This window comes from Microcaecilia unicolor, chromosome 2 (genome assembly GCF_901765095.1).
Source record: "Microcaecilia unicolor chromosome 2, aMicUni1.1, whole genome shotgun sequence".
NCBI classification, from domain to species: Eukaryota; Metazoa; Chordata; class Amphibia; order Gymnophiona; family Siphonopidae; genus Microcaecilia; species Microcaecilia unicolor.
In genome coordinates this window covers 188,889,780-188,912,660 of record NC_044032.1, presented here as the reverse complement: position 1 = coordinate 188,912,660, position 22,881 = coordinate 188,889,780, and the positions used below count along the sequence as shown (strand labels likewise).

The 22,881-nt window shown below is 42.0% G+C and overlaps 1 protein-coding gene across 3 annotated transcripts in view; it reads right to left on the bottom strand.

The window, feature by feature from the left end:
* Window positions 1-482: 482 nt before the first annotated feature.
* Window positions 483-22,881, bottom strand: part of MEGF10 (multiple EGF like domains 10) — a 252,707-nt gene continuing 230,308 nt past the window's right edge. The window contains exons 20-26 of one of the 3 annotated variants that reach the window (XM_030193579.1): window positions 21,646-21,774; window positions 19,473-19,709; window positions 17,261-17,388; window positions 12,756-12,882; window positions 9,455-9,499; window positions 6,231-6,437; window positions 483-2,077 (exon numbers count right to left, since the gene is read on the bottom strand). In XM_030193579.1, coding sequence (XP_030049439.1) covers window positions 1,917-2,077; window positions 6,231-6,437; window positions 9,455-9,499; window positions 12,756-12,882; window positions 17,261-17,388; window positions 19,473-19,709; window positions 21,646-21,774 — 1,034 coding nt within the window. In that variant the 3' untranslated portion in view covers window positions 483-1,916. The remainder of the gene's footprint in view (window positions 2,078-6,230; window positions 6,438-9,454; window positions 9,500-12,755; window positions 12,883-17,260; window positions 17,389-19,472; window positions 19,710-21,645; window positions 21,775-22,881) is intronic. The other 2 variants (XM_030193577.1, XM_030193578.1) reach the window with 2 other exon arrangements.

The window sequence follows — 22,881 nt, the reverse complement described above, 5'->3', positions numbered from 1 at the left end:
AGGGAAGAGAGAGAGAGAGAGAGAAAGAGAAATGTCAGACTATAGAAGGCAGGTCACCTAGGGGGGTTGGGGATCATGGGGGACGCAGGAGGAAAGAAAGTGAGAGGAGAGAAGCCAGACATGAGGAGGCTCAAGGACACAAAGAAGATGCTGGCTCTGGAGGAGCATAGGGACGGGGACACAGACATTGAGGGGAGACACTGGACAGGATGGATAGAGACACTTAAAAAATATGGATAGTAGACATGGAGAAGAAATGTCAAAAAGACAGGAGACCCTGGAGAGAATTAAGAAAAAAAGCAGAAGAGAGACACTAGGACCAAAGGAACACTCAGGCAAAAGTAGGAAAAAAAGTATTTTTTCTGTATTTATTAATTGTAATATGTCAGCTTTAAGAAATGTGTATCCTCCCCCCCCCCACCCATTGGTCCCCACTACCTTGGTAGCGATGGTGTTACATGGGGGCCCATTCAATCCTAGCTATGCCACTGCCATGATACAATAATTGGCCATGAGATACATCATTCAAAATGTTTATTACTACACACAAGGGGTTATGGCTCCATTGTTCTCATGCTCCCTCTTTTCTTTGTGATTCATCAGTGTCTTTTTAACAATACCGATTCTTACTGAACAAAATAAAAGCCAGTTGTCCAAATGTCAGGAATAAAGGATGCACAAAATATTTTGTATTAATGAGCTAGAGTACAGTAGTAAAAAAAAAAACAGATTATACAATTATAAAGATACTGGAAAAATACAGCGGAATATCTAAGTGAGCACTATGCAAAAGGCCTGCTTAAGCATATGTTTCTTTACATAAACCCAGCGCCACTTTATTCTCCCCAGTCAAAGTGCTTTTCAGCAAGTATGCAAAGAGATTATTATTTCTAACACAACAAAAAAAACATAAACCTTCTCTAGCATTCCAAATATACACCATTCACCACTCATTTTGTTTCTGTACATGCTCATGCAATCCAATAAATTGACATCATTGTCCACTTAAGAAATAATTGCTGATATGAACATAGTACAAAACTGAAAAATTGTGAAGCTAAAATGTAGGAAATGGTTTTACAAAGGCTACTTTGTATTATCCACCATTCTTTCAGGAGCATTCTTGTTGTATTTTCCTTTCTCAGAGTAATTTCTCAACACTTTCTACCCATAACACACACACAAAAAACATCAATATCTGGTTATATCATGGCAGTTGTCTCTTTACACCAGGTTCTGATCAAGATACAGGTCTGGAGCTGCCTCAAGATGGAGGAGATGGATTACCCTGAGAGACATCACACTTACTCTCATTCATTGTAGTTTTTCCTCCCCTTCACATAAGTACTTTGGTGTGATGTTCTGTTGGCAGGAAGAATCCAGGATGGAAGCACTTCAAGAGCTATCATCATTACATCTTTTCACTAGCCATCAAACCTTGACACGTTTTCCACCTCCACCTCATTAGCAAGGCCACTTTCCTGTAAATCATGGCTGCAGAATACATAGTCCTTGCCCTTCTCAACTGTGGACCAACTACAAGGAAATACAAATTGTGCATGGCAATGAATTTCACTCCATTGTAGTAGAACTGTAATTTTTCATTACGATTCAAATAATGTGGAACTGGTAGCTATGACTATATGCCTAGCTAATAGACTGCAGTGTAAATGTGCTATGCTGGTGTGCTATAAAATTAATTGCCATTGAATATTCAATCAGGGTCTTCTAGGCTTGGCATCTGCACCTTGTCTGTATGCATCAGTGTCAGCATGAGAGTCTCTATCATTGTTGCTGGTTGCAGGGGGAAAAAAAAAAGAACACAGCACGACATCAGGTCAGCCTGGAAGACAAACAGTCAAACCCCAGTGCTGTATAATGCAGTTCCTCTATGCTGCAGTCTCTGGATGAGGGTATCATTCACCACTGGTTTCTTCACTGGTGGACGCAGAACTCTCTCGAGCTGGTAGTAGATCATAGTGGCACGGAATGTGGCTGTTTTTTGGCAGGTCATAGAGATCTTGAGTGAAAGGTCCATTATTGCTGCATGTTACCTGGACAGTGCTCACTGTAGGTTCTGCAGGATGAAAGCAAAACTATATTAGACCAATGGTAAAGTCAAAACAGGCAAAAAGAGAAATAGTTTAGTGCTGAGGCCTGCTTAGAAGTACTGCAAATACCTCAACTAGCTTGTCTGCTTGATTGTGTGCTAAGTTCAGCTGGTTTCTTGTCAAAAACCCCACATGTCTTCACTACAATACACCTGTTAATTTAGGAGATAGATGTCCAGCCCGTTTTTTGACAAATTAGTGTGATACATTTGTTTGGCCCTTTGCCTGTTTGGTCCTAGAATTTTATAATATACTTTTCTGACGTGACCTGGACACATGAAAGGCAGTTCTATAAAGGGGCACTCATTTGTAGGCACATACCTGATGTAGGCCAACCACTTACACCAGCTTACACATAGCTTGCTAAAAATTATGTGTACATAAAATAAGAGTGGCCATACTGGGTCAGACAAATGGTCCATCTAGCCCAGTATCCTGTTTCCAACAGTGGCCAGTCCAGATCACAAGTACCTAATAGAATACCCAAAAGTGGCACGATTCCATGCTACTGATCCCAGGGATAAGGAGTGGCTTCCCCAGGTCTACCTTAATAATGATTTATGAACTTTTCCTACAGGAATTTGTCCAAACGTTTGTTAAACCCAGATATGTTAGCTGCTTTTATCACTTTCTCCAGCAATGAATTCCAGAGCTTAACTATACACTAAATGAAAAAATTATTTCCTCCAATTTGTTTTAAATGTGCTACTATGAGGGACATTTTTGATATGATGTCTAAATCTGATTTTGGACATTTTGGGAAAAACGTCCAAAGGTCCAATGGCGAACATGGCCATTTTCCACCAGAAAAATGTCCATATTTTTGTTTTGAAAATGGCCATTTATTAGATGTTGCTGTGCTCACTACATCTATCTTTTAGGATCATTTTTGGGGAGAAAACGTTCAAGGGAAAAACGCACAAAAACAAGCCACTGGGATGTATCAGGAGCCAGAATTGAGTACACTAGCCACACAGACATCCCAGAAGAGCAGTGGTCTTCACATAAAAGGTCCCAGATAGACATCTCACTGTTACCCCCTTATATTGTATGGGGAGCCCTCCAAAACCCACCAAAAAAACCTACAGTACCCATCTGTACACCACTACAATAGCCCTTATGCCTGCAGGTGTCACCTATACATAGGCACAGTAGATTTTTGGTGGGTTTTGGAGGGCTCACACATTCCATCACAAGTGTACCAAATAGAGTGGGCTATAGGCCTAGATCCCCTTCTCTACAGTGCACTTCACCAACCACTAGGCTACTCCAGGGACCTGCTTGCTGTTCTAATAGGACTGGCCATAACATCTGAAGCTGTCATAGAGGCTGGTATGTACTGTTTCTTTCACATCTTTGGGGGGGTGGGGGGGGTCAGTGACCACGAGGGGAGTATTTAACTCTGGACGTTTTTGCTTTGTTCCTTTATGGCACAAAACAACCAAGTTTTGGGCATGCCTAAAGCAGGCCCCCTTTATTCCATTTTTGAGACGTTTTTCTCTTTTGAAAATGAGCTCCGGTGTAACTTCCTTAGTCTATATATGGATCGATTTGCATTTACCCACTCCATTTCATTTGAGATTTTATACACCTTTGTCATATCTCCGCTCAGCCATCTCTTCTCCAAGCTGAAGAGCTCTAACCTCTGTAGCTTTTCCTCAGTTGTTCCACCCCTTTAATCATTTAGTTAGCCTTCTCTGTACCTTTTCCAGTTCTACTATATCTTTTTCATAAGCAGTGACCAGAATAGCACACAATACTTAAGGTGCTGTCTTACTATGGAATGATATAGGGGTATTAGGGTATTCTCTGCTTTATACTCTATTCCTTTTCTAATAATTCATAACATTCTGTGCTTGTTTGGCCACTGCCAAACACTATGCAAAAGAAGTCAACGTATTTTCTACAATGACACCTAAATCCTTTCCTCAGTGGTGACTCCTAATATGGAACCTAGTATCATGTAGCTATAATTTGAGTAATTTTTTTCCCAAATGCGTGTCACTTTGCACTTTTCCACATTAAATTTAATCTGCCATTTGGATGCCCAGTCTTCCAGCCTCTCAAGGACCAAGGGGTTCCCTTTGAAATTCCTCTGTACAAACTGTCCTTACCACAAACATCCAAATTAGGCTCAGGAGCCCATGTAGATGGACTTCAGATCAGTCTTTCAGGTCTTCCTCGGAGAAATGTCATGACATAATAACCTGGAGTTAAGGTATGTATGGAATTCACTAAACGCTTTTAGAGATCAGTTAGCTAACATAATTATTCTAGTCCAGATTGACAATGTACTACATAAACAAGCAGAAAGCAACAGGTTTATACCTCCTGTTTTGGGAAACCATCAGAACATGGACCTGCTCCATCTCTCATGGGAACACCCTCATAGTAACTTATCTGGCAGGGAAAGACAATATCCTGGCAGATAAACTATGATTATTCATGAGTAGGAAACACCTACAGTGGACTTCTTCATGGCTCCTCAGAAAAGGGAAGTCCTTTATTCTGTTCCAGGAGAGCGTCTCAGAGTAGATTAGCCTCAGATGCTTTCCGCCTAGATTGGGAGGAGGGATTCTGGAATGCATATCCTCCAATTTCACTCTTAGGAAAAACTCTCCTAAAACTCAGACAGGACCAGGGTATTTGTCCCTCAGTGGCTGTTGCTCTCCTCTTCTTCAGGAGATAGCCATACAGAACCCAATCAGATTGGGAAATTCACCAAAGATGATTATGTAGGAGCAAGGAACATTGTTGTATCCTAATACCTGGTCCCTTTCCTTCACAGCCCATTGATAGGGTAACCATAGCTACCCTGAATCTGCTTGAAAGTGTACCTCTAATCCTTCTGGCTTCTAGCAGAGAATCCACTTTGAGCTCATATGCTTTTAAATGGCAAAGGTTGGCCACATGGTGTGATAGGCATTAAATCCCTTTTCCTGTTCCACACAAAAGCTGCTTAAATAACTTCTACATCTCTCAAAGTCAGCACCAAATCTGTTAGCGCTCACCTTAGTGCAACGGGTGCTTATCATCACTTTGTAGAAGGGAAGCCCATCTATTTAGTCTTAAGGTGTTTGATTTATGTGGGACTTGCTTCTATACTGAAGTCTCTCATTAAGCCATACAATGTGTCTTGGGACCTCAACATTCCCATCCAGCTGTTGAAAGCTTCCTTTAGCTCACTGGAAGAATTTGATTTTCCTGGGGGTCATTTAAGCATGCAGAGTTAGTGAGATTCAGGCCTTAGATGAGTGATCCAGGCTTTACCAAGTTTTTTAACAATAGGGTGGTTGCGTGCACTCTTTGAATGTTCCTTCCATGTGGGAATTCCACCTAAACCAATCAATTGTTCTGACACTTTCCCCTAAACTTACGCCTGCCATTGACATGGGATGAGAGCATACCTACGGATGGGTGCACCAATAGTGAACATGTCTTACATACTGTAGATTACAAACAAATCTTAGCCTTGTACTTAGGGTAGTCAAAACCCCTTAGAATTTCCACTCATATTTTTGTTTCTATAAGACTGAGACTATTGTTGTCAAGCATACACTATCTAATTAGCTAGTTGACAGCATCTCCTTTGCTTATGCCTAAACAGGCCACACCTTGGAGTGCCACATCAAGGCTCATAATGTCCCAGCTATGAGAAAATTTGACACTATGTACTTTTGTTTGACCCCCCCTCCCCCAATGCTGTTTGAAGGTTTATTTGCAATGAAAAAATATCTTCTCAAAAAGGTGAATTTGATATTTTGAAGGCTAATAATTATATTTTGAATCATGTGAGATGGTTGGTATACTTACCATCTAAGGTTCCAAGTATGAAGGTCTTACAAACATGTTTTATTTACTCATCTAGCTTGTAGCTCTTATTATAAAATATGAGAGAAGTAATGGTTCAGGTTTGTCTTTCTAGTTCTTTGAATATTAACCTTCATGTTTGTTTTGGACTATTGTCTATAACCTCTTTAAAAGGGTGCTTTTTTTTGGACTTTCACCTAGGTGCCTGTTATGCAGTTACCCCCACATATCTAATAAAACTGAAGATATAAAATCTGTAGCTTTTACTTAGAGCGCATAAGGAAACTAAGTGGTGAGACATGCACCTACCCACTTCATAGACATTCTTGTTAGACAAGACGGAGTTGTTTATTTCGGCATAAAGGGAGTCTCTGCGTGCTGGTGATTTCATTTCTACATATCCACATTCAGTGGTTTTTGGTGTGAGCGCTGGTGGGTCTTTAATAGTGGCATACGGATTTTCTGTACTGTTTAATGAACAGTTGCTTGAATTGCAGGCCGAATTCTTCACCAGATCTAATGAAAAAAGGACAACGTGAATGTGTGCAATTTCACTGCTCTTCCCGATATGTATACAAGGATCCCAACTTTCAAATGTATTTCTTCCATTCCATCTCAGCGGCAAAACTCAGTTAAATAAAGCCCATATGATATATTTTGACCAACATTTGGATATTATCTACTGAGAAGTCATGATCAATGGTCAGAGTCTGAAACTTTGTCCATGATCTGGGTGTTTTCCAGTGAGTGGAATTTATCTGAGAACAATTCACAGATGGAGTAAATGAGAAACCAGGAAATCAGGAGAAAATGCTGAAAATCTAGAACTTTGACATACTTGGTTCTTCCTGTTACATTCTGTGATTGCAACCCCATAAAATTCACCAATTGCACAATACTCATATTCTGAGCCAGGGTTTGATGTGGAGGGGCATAATCGAACGGGGCGCCCAAGTTTTCCTGGGGCCGTCCTTGCAGGACGGCTCCGTGAAGGGGTGGGGAAGCCCGTATTATCGAAACAAGACGGGCGTCCATCTTTCATATCGATAATACGGTCGGAGACACCCAAATCTCAACATTTACGTCGACCATAGAGATGGTCGTCCCCGGTTTTCGGTGATAATGGAAACCCAGGACGCCCATCTCAGAAACGACCAAATCCAAGCCATTTGGTCCTGGCAAGAGCCAGCATTTGTAGTGCACTGGTCCCCCTCACATGCCAGGACACCAACCGGGCAACCTAGGGGGCACTGCAGTGGACTTCACAAATTGCTCCCAGGTGCATAACTCCCTTACCTTGTGTGCTGAGCCCCCCAAATCCCCCCCAAAACCCACTCCACACAACTGTACACCACTACCATAGCCCTAAGGGGTGAAGGGGGGCACCTAGATGTGGGTACAGTGGGTTTCTGGTGGGTTTTGAAGGGCTCACATTTACCACCACAAGTGTAACAGGTGGGGGGGGGGATGGGCCTGAGTCCGCCTGCCTGAAGTGCACTGCACCCACTAAAACTGCTCCAGGGACTTGCATACTGCTGTCATGGAGCTGGGTATGACATTTGAGGCTGGCATAGAGGCTGGCAACATCACAGAAACATCCACATTTTGGACGTCCTCAACTGCCATCGCAGGGACGGAGGCATAGCATAGGACATACTCTAAAAAAAAAAAAAAAAAAAGACAAAAGTTTTTGAAGTTGTTTTTTTTAGGGTGGGAGGGGGTTGGTGATGTCCGGTGGTCATCTGGTCAGTTCGGGCACCTTTTTGAGGCTGGGTCGCAAGAAAAAATGGACCAAGTAAAGTCGCCCAAGTGCTCGTCAGGGACGCCCTTCTTTTAATCATGCCCCAGTCCCGCCTTCGCTACGCTGCCGACACGACCCCGTGAACTTTGGTCGTCCCCGCAACGGAAAGCAGTTGAGGGTGCCCAAAATCGGCTTTCGATTATTCCAATTTGGGCGACCCTGAGAGGAGGACACCCATCTCCCGATTTGTGTCGGAAGATGGGCACCCTTCTCTTTCGAAAATAAGCCTGTTTGTATCCCTGATTGTGATATATTAGTCTATCTCCCATTAGAAGCTGTTTATTCTGTGACTTTATTCAGTGTATACATGCTATTTAAATTGAGAGTTCCATAGATAATATCCAAATGTTTGTCAAAATATGTACTGTTCTGCAAGACTGCTGCTAGAGGAGTCTTTTTAAGGAGTCAGATGCTGTTTTAAGGAGTCAGCTGCCATGGGCAGGAGCGAGTGGGCATTGCTCCTGCCCCTCAGATCCCACTGGAACACTAGGACATGTCCAAGTAGGTCTAGGAAGGCATATGGGAGTGGGGGGGGGGGTGAAGCTGGGCCCTGCTGGCCCTTCTAATGCTCAGAGGTGAGAGGGATCAGAAAGGGGGTTGCTTATGTGTTTCTGGGGGGTGGGAGGGAAGGAGGGGGAATCAAGGGGGGTTGTGATTCTCTGTTTCTGGGGGAGGAGGTAGGAGGAAGGGGATGGCACCACCTTGGCTAGGACCTGGAAGTTAACCAGTACCACCCATATTCAGACCGGCACCTGGTTAACTCCCCTTAAAGTGAGAACAGCCTTTTTTGTGTCCTAAATTTATGCAGTTGCTCAGATGGTTAGTGGACTGAAAATCACCACTAACTGACAAATCTGCTTCACCATAACTCTGCCCCCAGGCCAACCACAAACTAGCTGGTTTTGGCATGGGAGGTTAGAGGGGATATTCAGCAGCACTGTCCAGTTAAGTACCGCTGTATATCTACGAATAGCCCCACAGAAAAAAAGAGGCTCCTGGCCATTAAAATTGCTTTGAATATCTACCCCAATGTTTTCATGCATGACATAATAAAAGTTTCAGGTTTCATATATATTATATATAGTGCCTATTAGAAATTTATCTAAGCAGTTTATTTATAATCAACATAAAATAAAAACAAAATTAAGAACAATTATAGAAAAAGAATTACAATCATCAAAAAAAGTAAGGAACTACTACTACTAGTTATCATTTCTATAGCACTACTAGACATACACAGCGCTGTACACTTGAACATGAAGGGACAGTCCCTGCTCAGAGCTTACAATCTAATTAGGACAGACAAAGGGGACAAACAAGAGATAAGGGAATATTAAGGTGAGGATGATAAAATGAGGGTTCTGAACATGTGAATAAGGGTTAGGAGTTAAAAGCAGCATCAAAAAGGTGGGCTTTTGAAGGAAAATAGTAAAGCCCTGCTGTTGCAAGTCTCAAAGTCCTGGCCCCAAAGTGGCAACCACCCCAAAACATGTCTGACAGGAGGATATGGGATATGAAGGCCATAAAAAACATGTCATTGTGTTTGGTAACTAGACTCACATGAGACATACTGAATGCTGACCAAATCAATAAATGCTAAAAATAAAAAACACATGAGATCATAACAAGGAGACAGAAAATCTTTGTCTAAAATGAATGTGCACTATACACAAAACCCAGCCATCACATGCAAACACTACCAAGTAATATATAGATATAAATATATGATCACCTTGCAGGGATTTTCCCATGTATCCTCTATCAACACCAAAAGCACCTTTAGAAGGAAGAAAAAGCATTTGTGCAGGTAAACAGGATACAAGAAGTATGAGATCTTTCATTTCACTATAGAGGAAACAATGGCATCCGATTATAGGATTTGGAGGGAGGAGGCTGCTAACATGGAAAGCTAATAGACTGCTCAGAATGGGACAGCCTCTCCCTCCCTGGTACAGAGTGCAAGCAAACGTTTACACTCTGCACCCACCTCCACCAGCACCAGAGTTCCTGCCAGCTGTAATCATCTGTTCTTATGAACATCTGACCTTACGCTTTTTCCATCAGCACAGCCCAGCTTCCAGGTTCAGGTTCACCAAGCAAAACAAAAAATTAAAGGAAAATTAAGAGGAGCTTTCATATTCAATCACTGAGCCATCAATACGGCATGTTTTTTAAGCTGTTACTTAGACTCACAATATGTTATAATCACAAAGCTTCCTCTAATATCTCATGACGTGTGCAAATAAGAAGAATTGTATTAAGATTATATTCATCGTATGGTCACTTCATTAGATACATATTTATTTTCTTATTTTTGGATGAGTCCTGTCCATTTGGAGTTAATAAAGTTTTCTCCTGTTGCAGTAACATCACTCATGAGTGGGCAGAGCTTTCTTTATCCACTAGGAACGGTAAAATGCCAAGCTGCCATTATTTAAGATGCACAGTTAGCAATTTGATTTTCAAAGGACTCTTCAAAGTGCATATGAATGTTTCAGTGGATCATTTACCCAAACCCCTGATGCAGTCTTGATGAAATCCACCAAGTTGGGCTCCGGGGACCGTTTGATTTACATATGGATCAATGAATACCACAAAATAGGCTTCATATGACTAAAGCCATAGCGTTTTGGAACCATCTCTAAGGGGGTCCTTTTACCAAGCTGTGGTTAAAGGACCCCTACGGTGGCATCAGCATGCAGGTTTCCCATGCACTGAGGCCCCCTTGCCACACAGCCATTTCCAGGCGGAGCCCTTAACGCCACCTATTTAGGAGCTGGATCGCTGCGTGGCAAGCCTGCGGTGGGCTTGCTGTGCTTCAGTAAAGTGCCCATAATTCAGTAATGTGCCCCTAAATTAAGTGCCATCTGCTATTTATTAAACATTATTTATGTTTATTGATATTAGACACACTATAAAGTTTATTTAGAATTAGCCATCATTTTCAAGTGCTTATTTGCATTCTTCTGTCTAGCCCCAAGATTGTGGAGTGAACTGCCAAAATACATCAGATCAGAACCGTCTTTTAAAAATTTTAAATCCAGTTTAAAAACATACTTGTATGAATTGGCCTATGGGTCATCAAACCCATGAGTTTATAAGTCTAGAAAGCGCTCTGCTATTAGCTCCTCATGCCCTTTGTCTTGACCTGTATTTTTCAGGCTTTCCTTGTGTGTTTGTGCTATCTATCCTTTCTATTCTATTTTTATTTTTAAATAATTGTAAACCACTTTAATCAGCTTCTGGCAAGTGGTATATCAAACATGTGAATAAACATAAACTAATCTTTTAAAGAAAATCCAGACTGTTCAGAATACAGCAGCTTGTTTAATTTTTTCTGCTTATAAAAGTGATAGAGTTGATGGCCCTTAATTGGTTGCTAGTGGAGACACACGTTCAGTTCAACATTTGTATCATGGTCTTTAAGATTCTACGTGGGTCAGCACCAGCTTATTTATCCAATTGGGTTCAAACCCACTCCTGGTAGATTGAAATATAGGACTAAGCTTTCTGTGAATCTCTTGTATTAAGCTCCAGGTATCTGGAATGCTATTCTATAATGGCTGAGAAAAATACAAAATTATGTTATTTGGCAAAAATGGTGAGCACAGGCCCACCTGTGGCTACAACCCATTGGAGGTTGTAGGTATTAAAGCCCTATGAACAGCTAAAGATAGCTGAGTGAGAGGACTTACAGCCAGAAGTGCTTGCTGATGGATCTAGGACAAGTGATATTTCTGGGGGATAGGATATCCAGCAAGACTATTTTGTTCCAAGGGAGCATGGACATATTCAAAAGTAAATTTTTCCATTGAGGTTATCAGATAAGATTTCCTTCCTCTACCTCTTCTCTGTGCCACCTTTCCCCCCCCCCCCCCCCCCCAGGTTTATGGGACCCAAAGCTTTGAGTTGATATTAGATATTGTTTCAGATCCCAGAGACATAAATTTGTTGGTGAGTGTAGAACTACAGAGACAGGTCCTGCAGAAGGATTTTGAGGATGCCTGAGAAGAAGGTGAAGAGAAAACATGCCAAGAGGAAGGCTTCAGAATGCCCTTTTACTAAGCCACGTAAGCGTCTATGTGTGCCCAATGTGAGCCACAATGGAGTTACCACTCGGCTACCACGTGGCTCTTGCGGTAATTTCATGTTTGTCGCGTGTCCGCGCATTCAAAAAATATTTCAGATGCACGGAAGGGGCGCACACCAAGTGGCATTTGATGTGCGTAGGTCATTACCGCCTGGTTACCACGTGAGACTTTACCACTAGGTCAATGGCTGGCGGTAAGGTCTCAGCCTCAAAATGGACATGTGGCAATTTTCATTTTTACACATGCCCATTTTTGGAAAAATTTTTAAAAAGCATTTTTTACAGGAGCGCTGAAAAATGATTCTGCGTGTGCCCAAAACACGCGCCTACACTATCGCAGGCCATTTTTCAGTGCATCTTAGTAAAAGGACCCCTCAGTGCCTGTTTTTCTATCTTGCACTTCTGATTTTACTTCTTGCCTGTGAAAATAGATGAATTGTGTTGATCTATCATTCACCGAATAAATTTATATTTTTAACCATGGTTATGAGAAGTGAACTGTGGCCTTATTAGGTTGAGTGCCTGAGACCAAAGACTGAAAGACGCTGAGAGTTTGGGTGATCATTCCTGAGCTAGGGTCTCAAAGATTCTTCTCCTCCCCCCCCCCCCCCCCATCACTCAGAACCCAGGTGATGATAGGTGAGATAGTGTGTGTGGAGGGGGTGGGAGACCTCACATATCTTCACCTGGGTCTTTAATGGTGGAGGGGACAGGGAAGAATCTTTTTTGATGCCCTAGCTCATGAATGATCACCCAGCCTCTCAGCATTGTTCAATCACATTGAAATAGCATATTCTCTCTTTGGCTAACTACAGATCAGTAATCTCTTTACTGGTGCAAAAACATTATAAATTTCCAGTTCCAATTGGTTACAAATGCATTTTATTCTGAACAAAACTTACTTTAATGGCTCTCGCTATAGAAAAAAAAATTGTTTTCTTACCAAGTTCATTCAGGTAGCCTCCATGTTTCCAGTCTGCAGGCAATGTTCCAGTACAGTTTAGAATGGTGCCCTCTTTCCCAAGATCCACATTCTTAAGGTTAACAAAAAATTGGCTGTTTTTCAACTTCTGGAATAAAAGAAACAAAGATTGAAATAAAACTATTCTTCACGGCAATCTGAATAATAAACTCTGTGGAGTACATTTTAGAAAAAGAACTGAAGATTGCTGGACTGGCATATGGGAAGGAGGTGGCAATGGTTTATCTTATTTTCCCATCTTTTCTACTTCCTCCCTAGTTGCTGCTTTAGATCATACAAGATCCTTAGTTTAGTCAGCATGAACCATGCAGGCTGCAAGCCCTCCATCAGGAAAACAGGGACATGACATCTTTTCATGTATCCAATTCCAGTAGAACTTTGATCCACTATATCCTGGGGCACATCACTGCAGCCTAGTGCAAATGGTCAGGGGAATTATCAGGTCTCTTAGTAACAAGTAAGGAAAGCATGCAGAGCATGGCTCGTGGAATTCTTTCCAACAGCTCTATGTATGTAGGTGTGGTATCTCTTTTGTCTTTGTCTGACAGGAGGGGTCAGCTTTATTTATAGGGGCTGGGGTAACTTGGAGGTGGTGTAGGTAAGTAGGGTGATTTCTAGTTCTAATTTTAATTAGAAATGTAAACTTGCATTTAGGTGATTTATGTGAGGAGAACACTAGAGACTTTAAGGATTTCCAACAATTATGGGATTTACGGTTTCTCACATAAAAAGGCATATGTTAGACCTATTAGCATATAGGTTTTTAGAAATTCAAGAGTTTAAGATAGAGGATTATGACTGGTATGGTCTGATCATTATAGGTTGAACTTTACTCTCAATTGGAAGGAAAGTGGTATTAAGAGTAGAGCATTAGTATCTCCATGTGAGAGTCAAGGAAAGATTGATGGTAAACAGTTTTGGGATGGAATGTATCATAACTCATATCTCTGACTACTGAGTCTACTAGTTTTTTGTTGGAATTGGATGAACTGTGGAAGTATTAGATGAAATAGCCTTAAAGAAAAGGAACATAAATTAGACAAAAGGTGGTATCTTGGTATAACAGTGAACAGTGAATTAAAAAGATTATGTAGAAGGAGTGAACAAATGTGGAAAAAATAAAACAGAGGATAATAAGGAAGTATGGAAGAAAGCATTAAAAGGTTATAATATCAAAATAAAACAATCGAAACTGGAGTTTTATAGAGGCCAAATAGGAACTGATTGTGTGAAAAAACTGGGATAGTTTATTTATTTGTTACATAAGTACATAAGTAATGCCACACTGGGAAAAGACCAAGGGTCCATCAAGCCCAGCATCCTGTCCACGACAGCGGCCAATCCAGGCCAAGGGCACCTGGCAAGCTTCCCAAATGTACAAACATTCTATACATGTTATTCCTGGAATTGTGGATTTTTCCCAAGTCCATTTAGTAGCGGTTTATGGACTTGTCCTTTAGGAAACCGTCTAACCCCTTTTAATCTCTGCCAAGCTAACCGCCTTCACCATGTTCTCTGGCAACAAATTCCAGAGTTTAATTACGCGTTGGGTGAAGAAAAACTTTCTCTGATTTGTTTTAAATTTACTACACTGTAGTTTCATCCAGTGGCGTAGCCAGAAGGCAATTTTTGGGTGGGCCAACAGGTTGGATGGGTGGGCACTAGAGTTGCCAACTTTTTTGAAAGAGAAAAAACAGCAACCTGATGCACTCATACTCTGTCCCTACCCCACTCCCCATAACTTCAATGAGGGTTGCAGAGCAGGCTTCAGTGGCTGCAGGCCAATTGAGAGCTAAGGGAAGTACAATAGACTGCACTATTCAGCCCCATTGAGCCACACATTCTGCATCCAGAGAACCTCCTGGCTCTCCACCAACAATGGATACAGAGCACAGCAAGGACAATTCTCCATAAAACTCATCATACAAAGAAATTTTGTTTTCTAGTGTAATCTCAATTACAGACATATTATAAATTAACCTTAAAAAAATCTATAAAACAAAAGTCACTCAGAACCTAGAGCAAATCTACCATGCCAACACTAACTTCCAAAAACAAAGATCCTAACTATGAAAAAGAAGTGCCTTAAATATTATAGAAGGGCCCTACAATACAAATACATTTATCAGGAAAGCTGAACAAGCCAAATGACTACAGAATGCTACATGGAAACTTCATGCTAACAGAATACCTCAGTTACACACACAAGACACAAATGCCAAATACAGAATAAGTGACCACAAACTCTAGAAATATAAATTAAACGGAAACCCCAAGAAACTAGACCTTGCATGTAGTACAACACCAGAGAAACAAGAAAGAAAGGCATTTGCTCCTGTGCAAAATATAAAGATGGCACATGCCAGGGATGGTATTAGGGGATGGAACTAGGGCAATTGTGCTTGGTTCCTTGGCCATAGAAAGCCTGCATGCTGGAAGCTGAAGGCGCAGCCTGGTAATGGACTTTGGGGTCCTTTCCTAGATTTCTGTCCTGGACCCCAGCCATGTTTAACATCGACTTTGGCAAGATGTACATTTCAAATCCAACATGTTATATTCACAACATTGAAAATAAAATATTTTTTTATACCTTTTTGTTGTCTGGTCATTTTTTCTCAAATCATATTGGTTGCAGTCTCTGGTTTCTGCTTCCCTCTGTCTTCTCTTAACTCACTTGCCAGTGTCTCCTATTTGACATTTCTTCTTTCTTCATGTTCATCATCCATCTCCCATCTCTGTTTTCCTATATTTCCTTGTCCAGTATCTCCCCTGTGTTCATATCCCCTCATCCATCATCATTCCTCTGTGCACCTATGCACCCCTTGCCCAGCATATCCCTTCTGTGTTCCTATTCTCCCCCTTGTCTGGTATCTCCCCCCCCCTCTGTGTCCATATACCCCCCTCTCCAGTGTCCAGCATTTTATCTCTATTCCATATCCCCGTCCCCCCCCCCTTGTCAGGCATTACCCCTCTGTGCCCATGTGCCATCCCAATACAGCATCTCACATTTGTGTCCCTGTCCCCATGCTCCCACCTAATGCCTATCATCTCCCTTCTGTATCTGTATACTTCCCTACGTCCCCTTTCTCCCTCCTCCACACCAATGTGTCCCTCTCCTCTCTGATCCCACCCCCTAACCAGCTTCTCTTCCTCTCTTTCCTTCCCCTTATGCATCTGGCTCTTTCTCCCTGCACCTCTCTCCCTTCCCTCTAACCCCTCCCATAGGTCCAGCACCTTTCTCCCATTGCTGCAGCCCTCCTTGCAGGTCCACATCTGTCTCCTTTCCTTTCAGCCATCATCTGCATATCCAGCACCTTTCCTTCAGCCCCCCCCCCCCCCCCCCACATGTCCAGCACCTCTTTCCCTTTCATTCAGCCCCCCTACATGTCCAGCACCTCTCCCCTTCACTTCAACCCTCTGCGTATCCAGCACATCTCCCCTTTCCCTTCACCCCCCCCTGCATATCTAGCACCTCTCCCCTTCCATCCACCTCCCCCTGCAAATCCAAAACCTCTCCCCTTCCCTCCAACCTCCCCTCTGCAAATCCAAAACCTCTCCCCTACCCTCCAACTTCCCCTCTGCAAATCCCAAACCTCTCCCCTTCCTTCCAACTTCCCCTCTGCAAATCCCAAACCTCTGCCCTTCCCTCCAACCTCCCCTCTGCAAATCCCAAACCTCTCCCCTTCCTTCCAACCTCCCCTCTGCAAATCCCAAGCCTCTCCCCTTCCTTCCAACCTCCCCTCTGCAAATCCCAAGCCTCTCCCCTTCCTTCCAACCTCCCCTCTGCAAATCCCAAACCTCTCTTCCTTCCCTCCAACCCTCTGCCCCTGGCAACTTGCCAGTGGCAAGTCCAGCACACTTCACCCTTCTGTTCCCTCCTCTCCCCTTCCTGGGCCAGCACCCCACTGACTTCCTCACCCTCTCCCACCCCTGCAGCGCTTCTTTTAATGCTGTCAGCTGCTGTGCACAGTCTCCCACCCCTGTGGCAGCGCTTACACTTTGCTATGGCGCTGCCTGCCTGACAGCAACTCCAAGCTGAAGAGCCCAAGCTGTTTCAGCCTTTCCTCACAGGGAAGTCATCCCATCCCCTTTATCATTTTTGTCGCCTTTCTCTGTACCTTTTCTAATTCCACTATATCTTTTTTGAGATACGCTATATTTTGACTGTATATTTCCCTAATCCCAAGTTTTGATGAGTGGAACCACTTTCCTTAATAGTCTACATGTCATCACCTGAAAGCAAGTGTTGTATGTGCAATTTTTGCATGACATGAGACAGACATATTTCGGTACACTGCTGTAAGATCTTGAATGCCAAACTGTTGTTCTGATACTTTACTATTTATGTTTCAGACCAAGCACACACACAACATTTAGCTTTCAGGCAACAATTTAGTCTTTCCTTGCATACACAAACACAAAGATAGTGAGAGAGAGAGAGAGAGAGAGAGATTGCTACAACTTACCTTTGCTAGGACCATCCTTTCCATGTTGTTGACATGAGGTCCACTTGAGCACTGAGTAAGCATGTGATAGCTGGGGTTTGAAAAGTAATGACTGTTTGCATTTCCACCATTACTGTGGGGGATGGTGTCTGAAAGATAAAGATGGGGAAATACAATGATGAGCAGGATATTGCCTTCAACTACTGACAGAAAAATATTAAGAATGTGCATAAAAACATTTTTTAGCCAGGCTTTGGGGCAAGTGAGGGCTTGTTCACATCAGTAGAAGTTTAATAATTGTGCAAATATATGGTTTTACACTTTGCTCTAGGAAAGCTGTCAAATGACAGTACAGCTAAAGCAACATCAGCCTTATTGTTCAGGTTCTTATTGCCAGAATCCCCAAAGACAGATTTTGCGAAGAATCATATTTTCAGGAAGATAAGGGATTTAAGTTTAGAAATAGGCAAAGCACATTTAAAAAAGTAGAAGCATGTTTTAAGGAGACAACCCTGAAATAGTGAAAAATGGGGAAACTATTTCATTTCATTTATTTCTAAGAAAACTATTTTAGCAATTCTATTCATTGGCACCAAGATTTAGGCGCCCCACTGTCGAGTGCTTAGCACCAATTCTATAATAATATCTATGCAGCAAGATTCCATTATAGAATACGAGTATGAATTTGCATTGGTACACTTAAAGTTCGGTGCCAGTAATTATGCCTAAATGTGAACCTTGAACCTTAAACTGTGCATAACATGTTATTCTATAAGTCACACATGAATCTCATACACATCCACTCTTCACACATTTGTGCACCCCCACCCCTCCTTATTAGGAAAGGGATGGTAAATAAGATCAAGAATATTGTAATGCCTCTGTATCGCACCATGGTTTAACCTCACCTTGAGTATTGCATTCCATTCTGGTCGCCGTATCTCAAAAAAGATATAGTGGAATTAGAAAAGGTTCAAAGAAGAGTGACCAAAATGATAAAGGAGATGGAACTCCTCTCATATGAGGAAAGGTGAAAGAAGTTAGCGCTCTTCAGCTTGGAAAAGAGATGACTGAGGGGGGGGGGATATGATTGAGGTCTACAAAATTCTGAGTGGTGTAGAATGAGTAGAAGCGAATTGATTTTCTACTCTTTCAAAAAAGTACAAAGACTAGGGGACACTCAATGAAGTTACATGGAAATATTTTAAAACAAATAGAACGAAATATTTTTTCACTCAACAAATAGGTAATCTCTGGAACTCGTTGCCAGAGGCTGTGGTAACAGCAGCATAATCTGATTTAAAAAAGGTTTGGACAAATTGTTGGACAACAAGTCCATAGTCTGCTAATGAGATGGATACAAGGAAAGCCACTGCTTGCACCTAGGATCAATAGGATGAATCTTGTTACTATTTGGGATTCTATCAGGTACTTGTGATCTGGATTGGCCACTGTTGGAAACAGGATCCTGGGGTAGATGGACCATTGGTCTGACCCAATATGGCTATTCTTATGTTCTTATGTACATGCTAAGTAATTCTGGCATGTATGTTACGGAATAGTGCCTAGCACTTAGAGTTGTAAATGCCAATTTATGGCACCAATCACATGCATAAGTGCTATTATTCTATAACTTATGGCCCAAATGGCACCCTATCTTCAGGCACCAATTTATAGATTTGCCCTTAAATCTTTTAGGCCCAGAACTTCCAGCTTCTGAGTCTTGGAGGATTTTTCTTAGTTTTATTTATTATTTATTACATTTGTATCCCGCGCTTTCCCGCTCATCGCAGGCTCAATGCGGCTTACATAGTAACAAGAGAATACAATCTGTAGTATCTGAATCAACAAAGGAGGTATGTGGTAGGACAAATAAACAAGGGTAAATGGGATAAAAGCGGTATGAGAGAAAGGATAGGGATAGGTAAGGAAGTGGAGCGATGAAGAAGAGGTAGGGGAAGAGCATGGAGGGTAAGAAGATTGGTAGGAGGTAATTTCTGAGCCATTGTTGTTAATGATTAGATGAACCAGTAAATGGATTGGTTGCTTATATTTGCTTATGGTAGGTCAAATCATTTGGGTAAATCTGTTTGAATAGATGGGTTTTGGAAACAAACTGCTTCCAAATGAAGATTAACTCCTCCTCTGACACAGTTTATAGAGTTTAAAGGAAGGTACTTGCATAAGCTTGGATGTGATGATCCTTCCTCTCCCAGTACCTTTTGCTCCTTACCAGAGTGAGTATAGTCAGCATTGATGCCCCTCAGGGCAGGGGTGTAGGTCACAGCTGGCATGGTTGCCTCTTTCCCCTTTTGCTTGTGTCTGTAAATGATGAACAGTGCCAGCAGGAACAGGATAACCAACACAAGGATAATGATGCCTGCGATGGCGCCAATCTGGTAGGAGTCAGCAGGGACGGCAGTACTTGTGCGGCTTAAGCTGTTCAGGTTCCCAACTATAATTACTCCTGCTGCACAACAGAGAAAGAGAGAGAGACAGGTTGAGCAAGGAAGGCTTTAGCATGAAGTATAAAAAATAATGGATGTACATCTCATTGCAAAGCTTCCCAGAGACACCAAAATACAGAACATTTAGCACGTCTGTAGAACCGGTGTGTGATTTCCAGTTGGCTACACAGAAGAACTGAAGTGACGTGTCATACATAACAAATTTGGTACTGATTCCCTGTTTCTGAAAAGATCTCTCTAACATATTGGTATTTCAAAAAGTTTCAGATCACCAGATTTCCAAACTCACATAAACACTGGGGTCAATACACTAAAGTGCACTGAGGCTTTATGCAGGGTTATAATAACATACTGGCCAATATTCAAAGTCCTATCACTAGATGATGAAAAAACATTGATAGGATTGAATGTGAATATCTTTTTTTATGTTTGGTTTTCCTAGGTACTTAACTGTGCTTTATAAAGTAGGCTTAAAATAAACACTCTAAATAGCACCTTTGATAGGTATCTGTCACAGAATTACCCAGGTGCTGGATATGCAGGGGCTCAAGACAGAAACTAGCAAGGGGACCCGAAAGCCCCCATTTAAAGTATTCTTCCTTTAGCCTGAGGCAGGCTTGGGGGTCCTTGAGGCATGGGGGCCTAGGCAATTGCCCTGGTTACCACTCTCTAATTTTGGCTCTGGAATTTTCCAGAAAGAGTGTCAGTGAGAGAACCCTGGCTATCTTCATGCACAACCTGCTTCTCTATTCACTAAGCTACTCTATACTTTTAAAAGGGGAAGCCTGAGCCAAGTTAGTATGGTATAACAAAAATGACCGATGCCTAAGGCATGAAATGTCGAGGACCAGAGTTCAACTCACAAATGTACCTATGGCATATTTCAAAGTGAATGGCCTCATACACTTTCCCTTTGAAAATTGTTGAAAGATGAAGGGTAAAAGTACCGAAGAACTTTGCAACAATGAACAATGTAGGCTATTTGAAAACTGCTCCCAAATACAGGAAAGCAATAAGATATAATAAAAACTGTTTAGAAATACTTTTAAAGACTGGTCCCCAACCCAGACAGTAAGCATCTGCGCTGTAGAAGGCAATAAGGCTGTCCTTAATCTTTACTAAGGTGCACTGAAAAATGGCCCACGCTAGTGTGGGCAAGTGTTTTTGGACGCGCACAGATCCATTTTTTAGTGCGCCTGTAAAAATGCTTTTATTTTTTTTCTTGGCTGAAAATGGACGTGAAGCAAAATAAAAAATTGGCGCATGTCCATTTCGGGTCTGAGACCTTACTGCCACCCATTCACTTAGCGGTAAGGTCTCACACGTTAACCGGGTGGTAATTGTCAACGCGGATACATTGCCACTTACCGCCCAGTTACCGCTGTATGTTTGAAAATAAAAAAAATTTTCGGACGTACGTAGTGGACACGTGTAAAAAATGGAATTACAACCGGGGCCACGTGGTAGCCGGGCGGTAGTTCCAAACTGACGCATGCTGTGTGCGCGTAGTAGGCGCCAACGTGGCTTAGTAAAAGGGCCCTTAAGTTCCTTACTGTGTATTCCATTCTTCTTTGTAGACTTTTGGGCAGAGTGAGCTCAGAAATACGATCCAAGTCATGCAAATGAATTTAATTCATTTTCATTTGAGTATTTACATACCACTTAGACCTCAGCGGTTTACAGCTTCACTTTACAGGTACTGGGTCTGTCCCTATTGGGCTCACAGTCTAGATAGTACATTGTACTACTGTTGAACCTGGGGCAATGGAGGGTTAAGTGACTTGTCCAGGGTCACATGGAGCTGCAGAGGGAACTGAACCTGGTTCCCCAGGATCTCAACCCACTGACCAGCCATTCACTGCATGTGACACCTGATCTTTTCCATTCAGTCACGGTGCTTTATTTTACCATGGGGGAAGGGAACAATTTATATTTTACCTTGATCACACCGTGCACCTTTCCAACCAGGGTTGCAGTAGCAGGTTCCTGTGATATGGTCACATGTGGAGTTGTTCAGACAGTCACAAACCTGTCGACAGCCATACCCATATGTTCCTGCTGGGCACTCTGCTTACAACAAGAGTAAAAAGAAAATATATTTCTAAATGAATAGGTAACCAAGAACAAGAGCTGCTAATTTAATAGGGATATGCCATTATACTTTAGTCTGTCCTGAAAGTTTACTTGCTCACATATATTCAGTGGGAGGTGATGAGATTTCTTGCTTTTTTCTTCTTAAATTTTCACTCACCAGTGTAAGCATGTTGGCATGTATGCGAACTGATGCATGATTATTTATATAAAAGTCTTTTAAAGTGTTCAAGATTTATACAGTAGCAACACTTAAATTGAGAATTATTGGTGTTGTCCACATGTACTTCCATGACAGAACAGCAGGAGGCATAGACGATATTTCACATTTTACAGACTGTTGTCCAAAGGAATTAAAAAATGAACAAATGTTAAACAACTTTTCTTAAAACAACTAAAAGGCTTGAAAAAGCAATAAAAACGTCTGCAAAGGGAAAAAAGTGTAAGCAAGGCATTTAAGATCATCCAGAGAGCTACATTCGATTTTGGCTTTGAATGTGGTAAAATCCCATGGTACAGTGTGTTAAGCCCAGATCTTAGTGCACTTAAGGGTCCCTAAAAGAAGAAAGTGCACCACAATATTCTTTGCAGATAAATCTGCATTAGTAAAATGTGCATTCTATACTCCTTCTCACACTGGCTGTTTTAAGAAAGAGATTGTTTCTTTGAGGGTATTACTAATCAGTGTTGCGGCAGTCTGTCATCCCTATGTAAGAAATGGCCATGTGATGCAGCCTTACTCAGAAGGGGTTCTTAGTTGTTATTTCATATTCCCACTGCTTGATCTATAGAAGGTTTAACCTTTTTTTTTTAATCTTTTCTTTACACAGGATTTTTAACATTCCCACTTTGGCCAGGACTGAAATGGTTTCATATCCCCTGGTGGGCTGCAGTGGCGTAGCCATGGGTGGGCCTGGTTGAACACAGCAGTGGTGTATCTCTGACATGTCCGGCAGGGCTCCCAGTCCCGCCAGCTGAAGATTCCCAGCCTCTCTCTCTCCCCTCCTCAACTCTGCAGCCATTCTGGGGTCTCTCAACTCCACCCCCATCCCCTCCGTATCTTTTAAATCTTTCAGTTCCTGG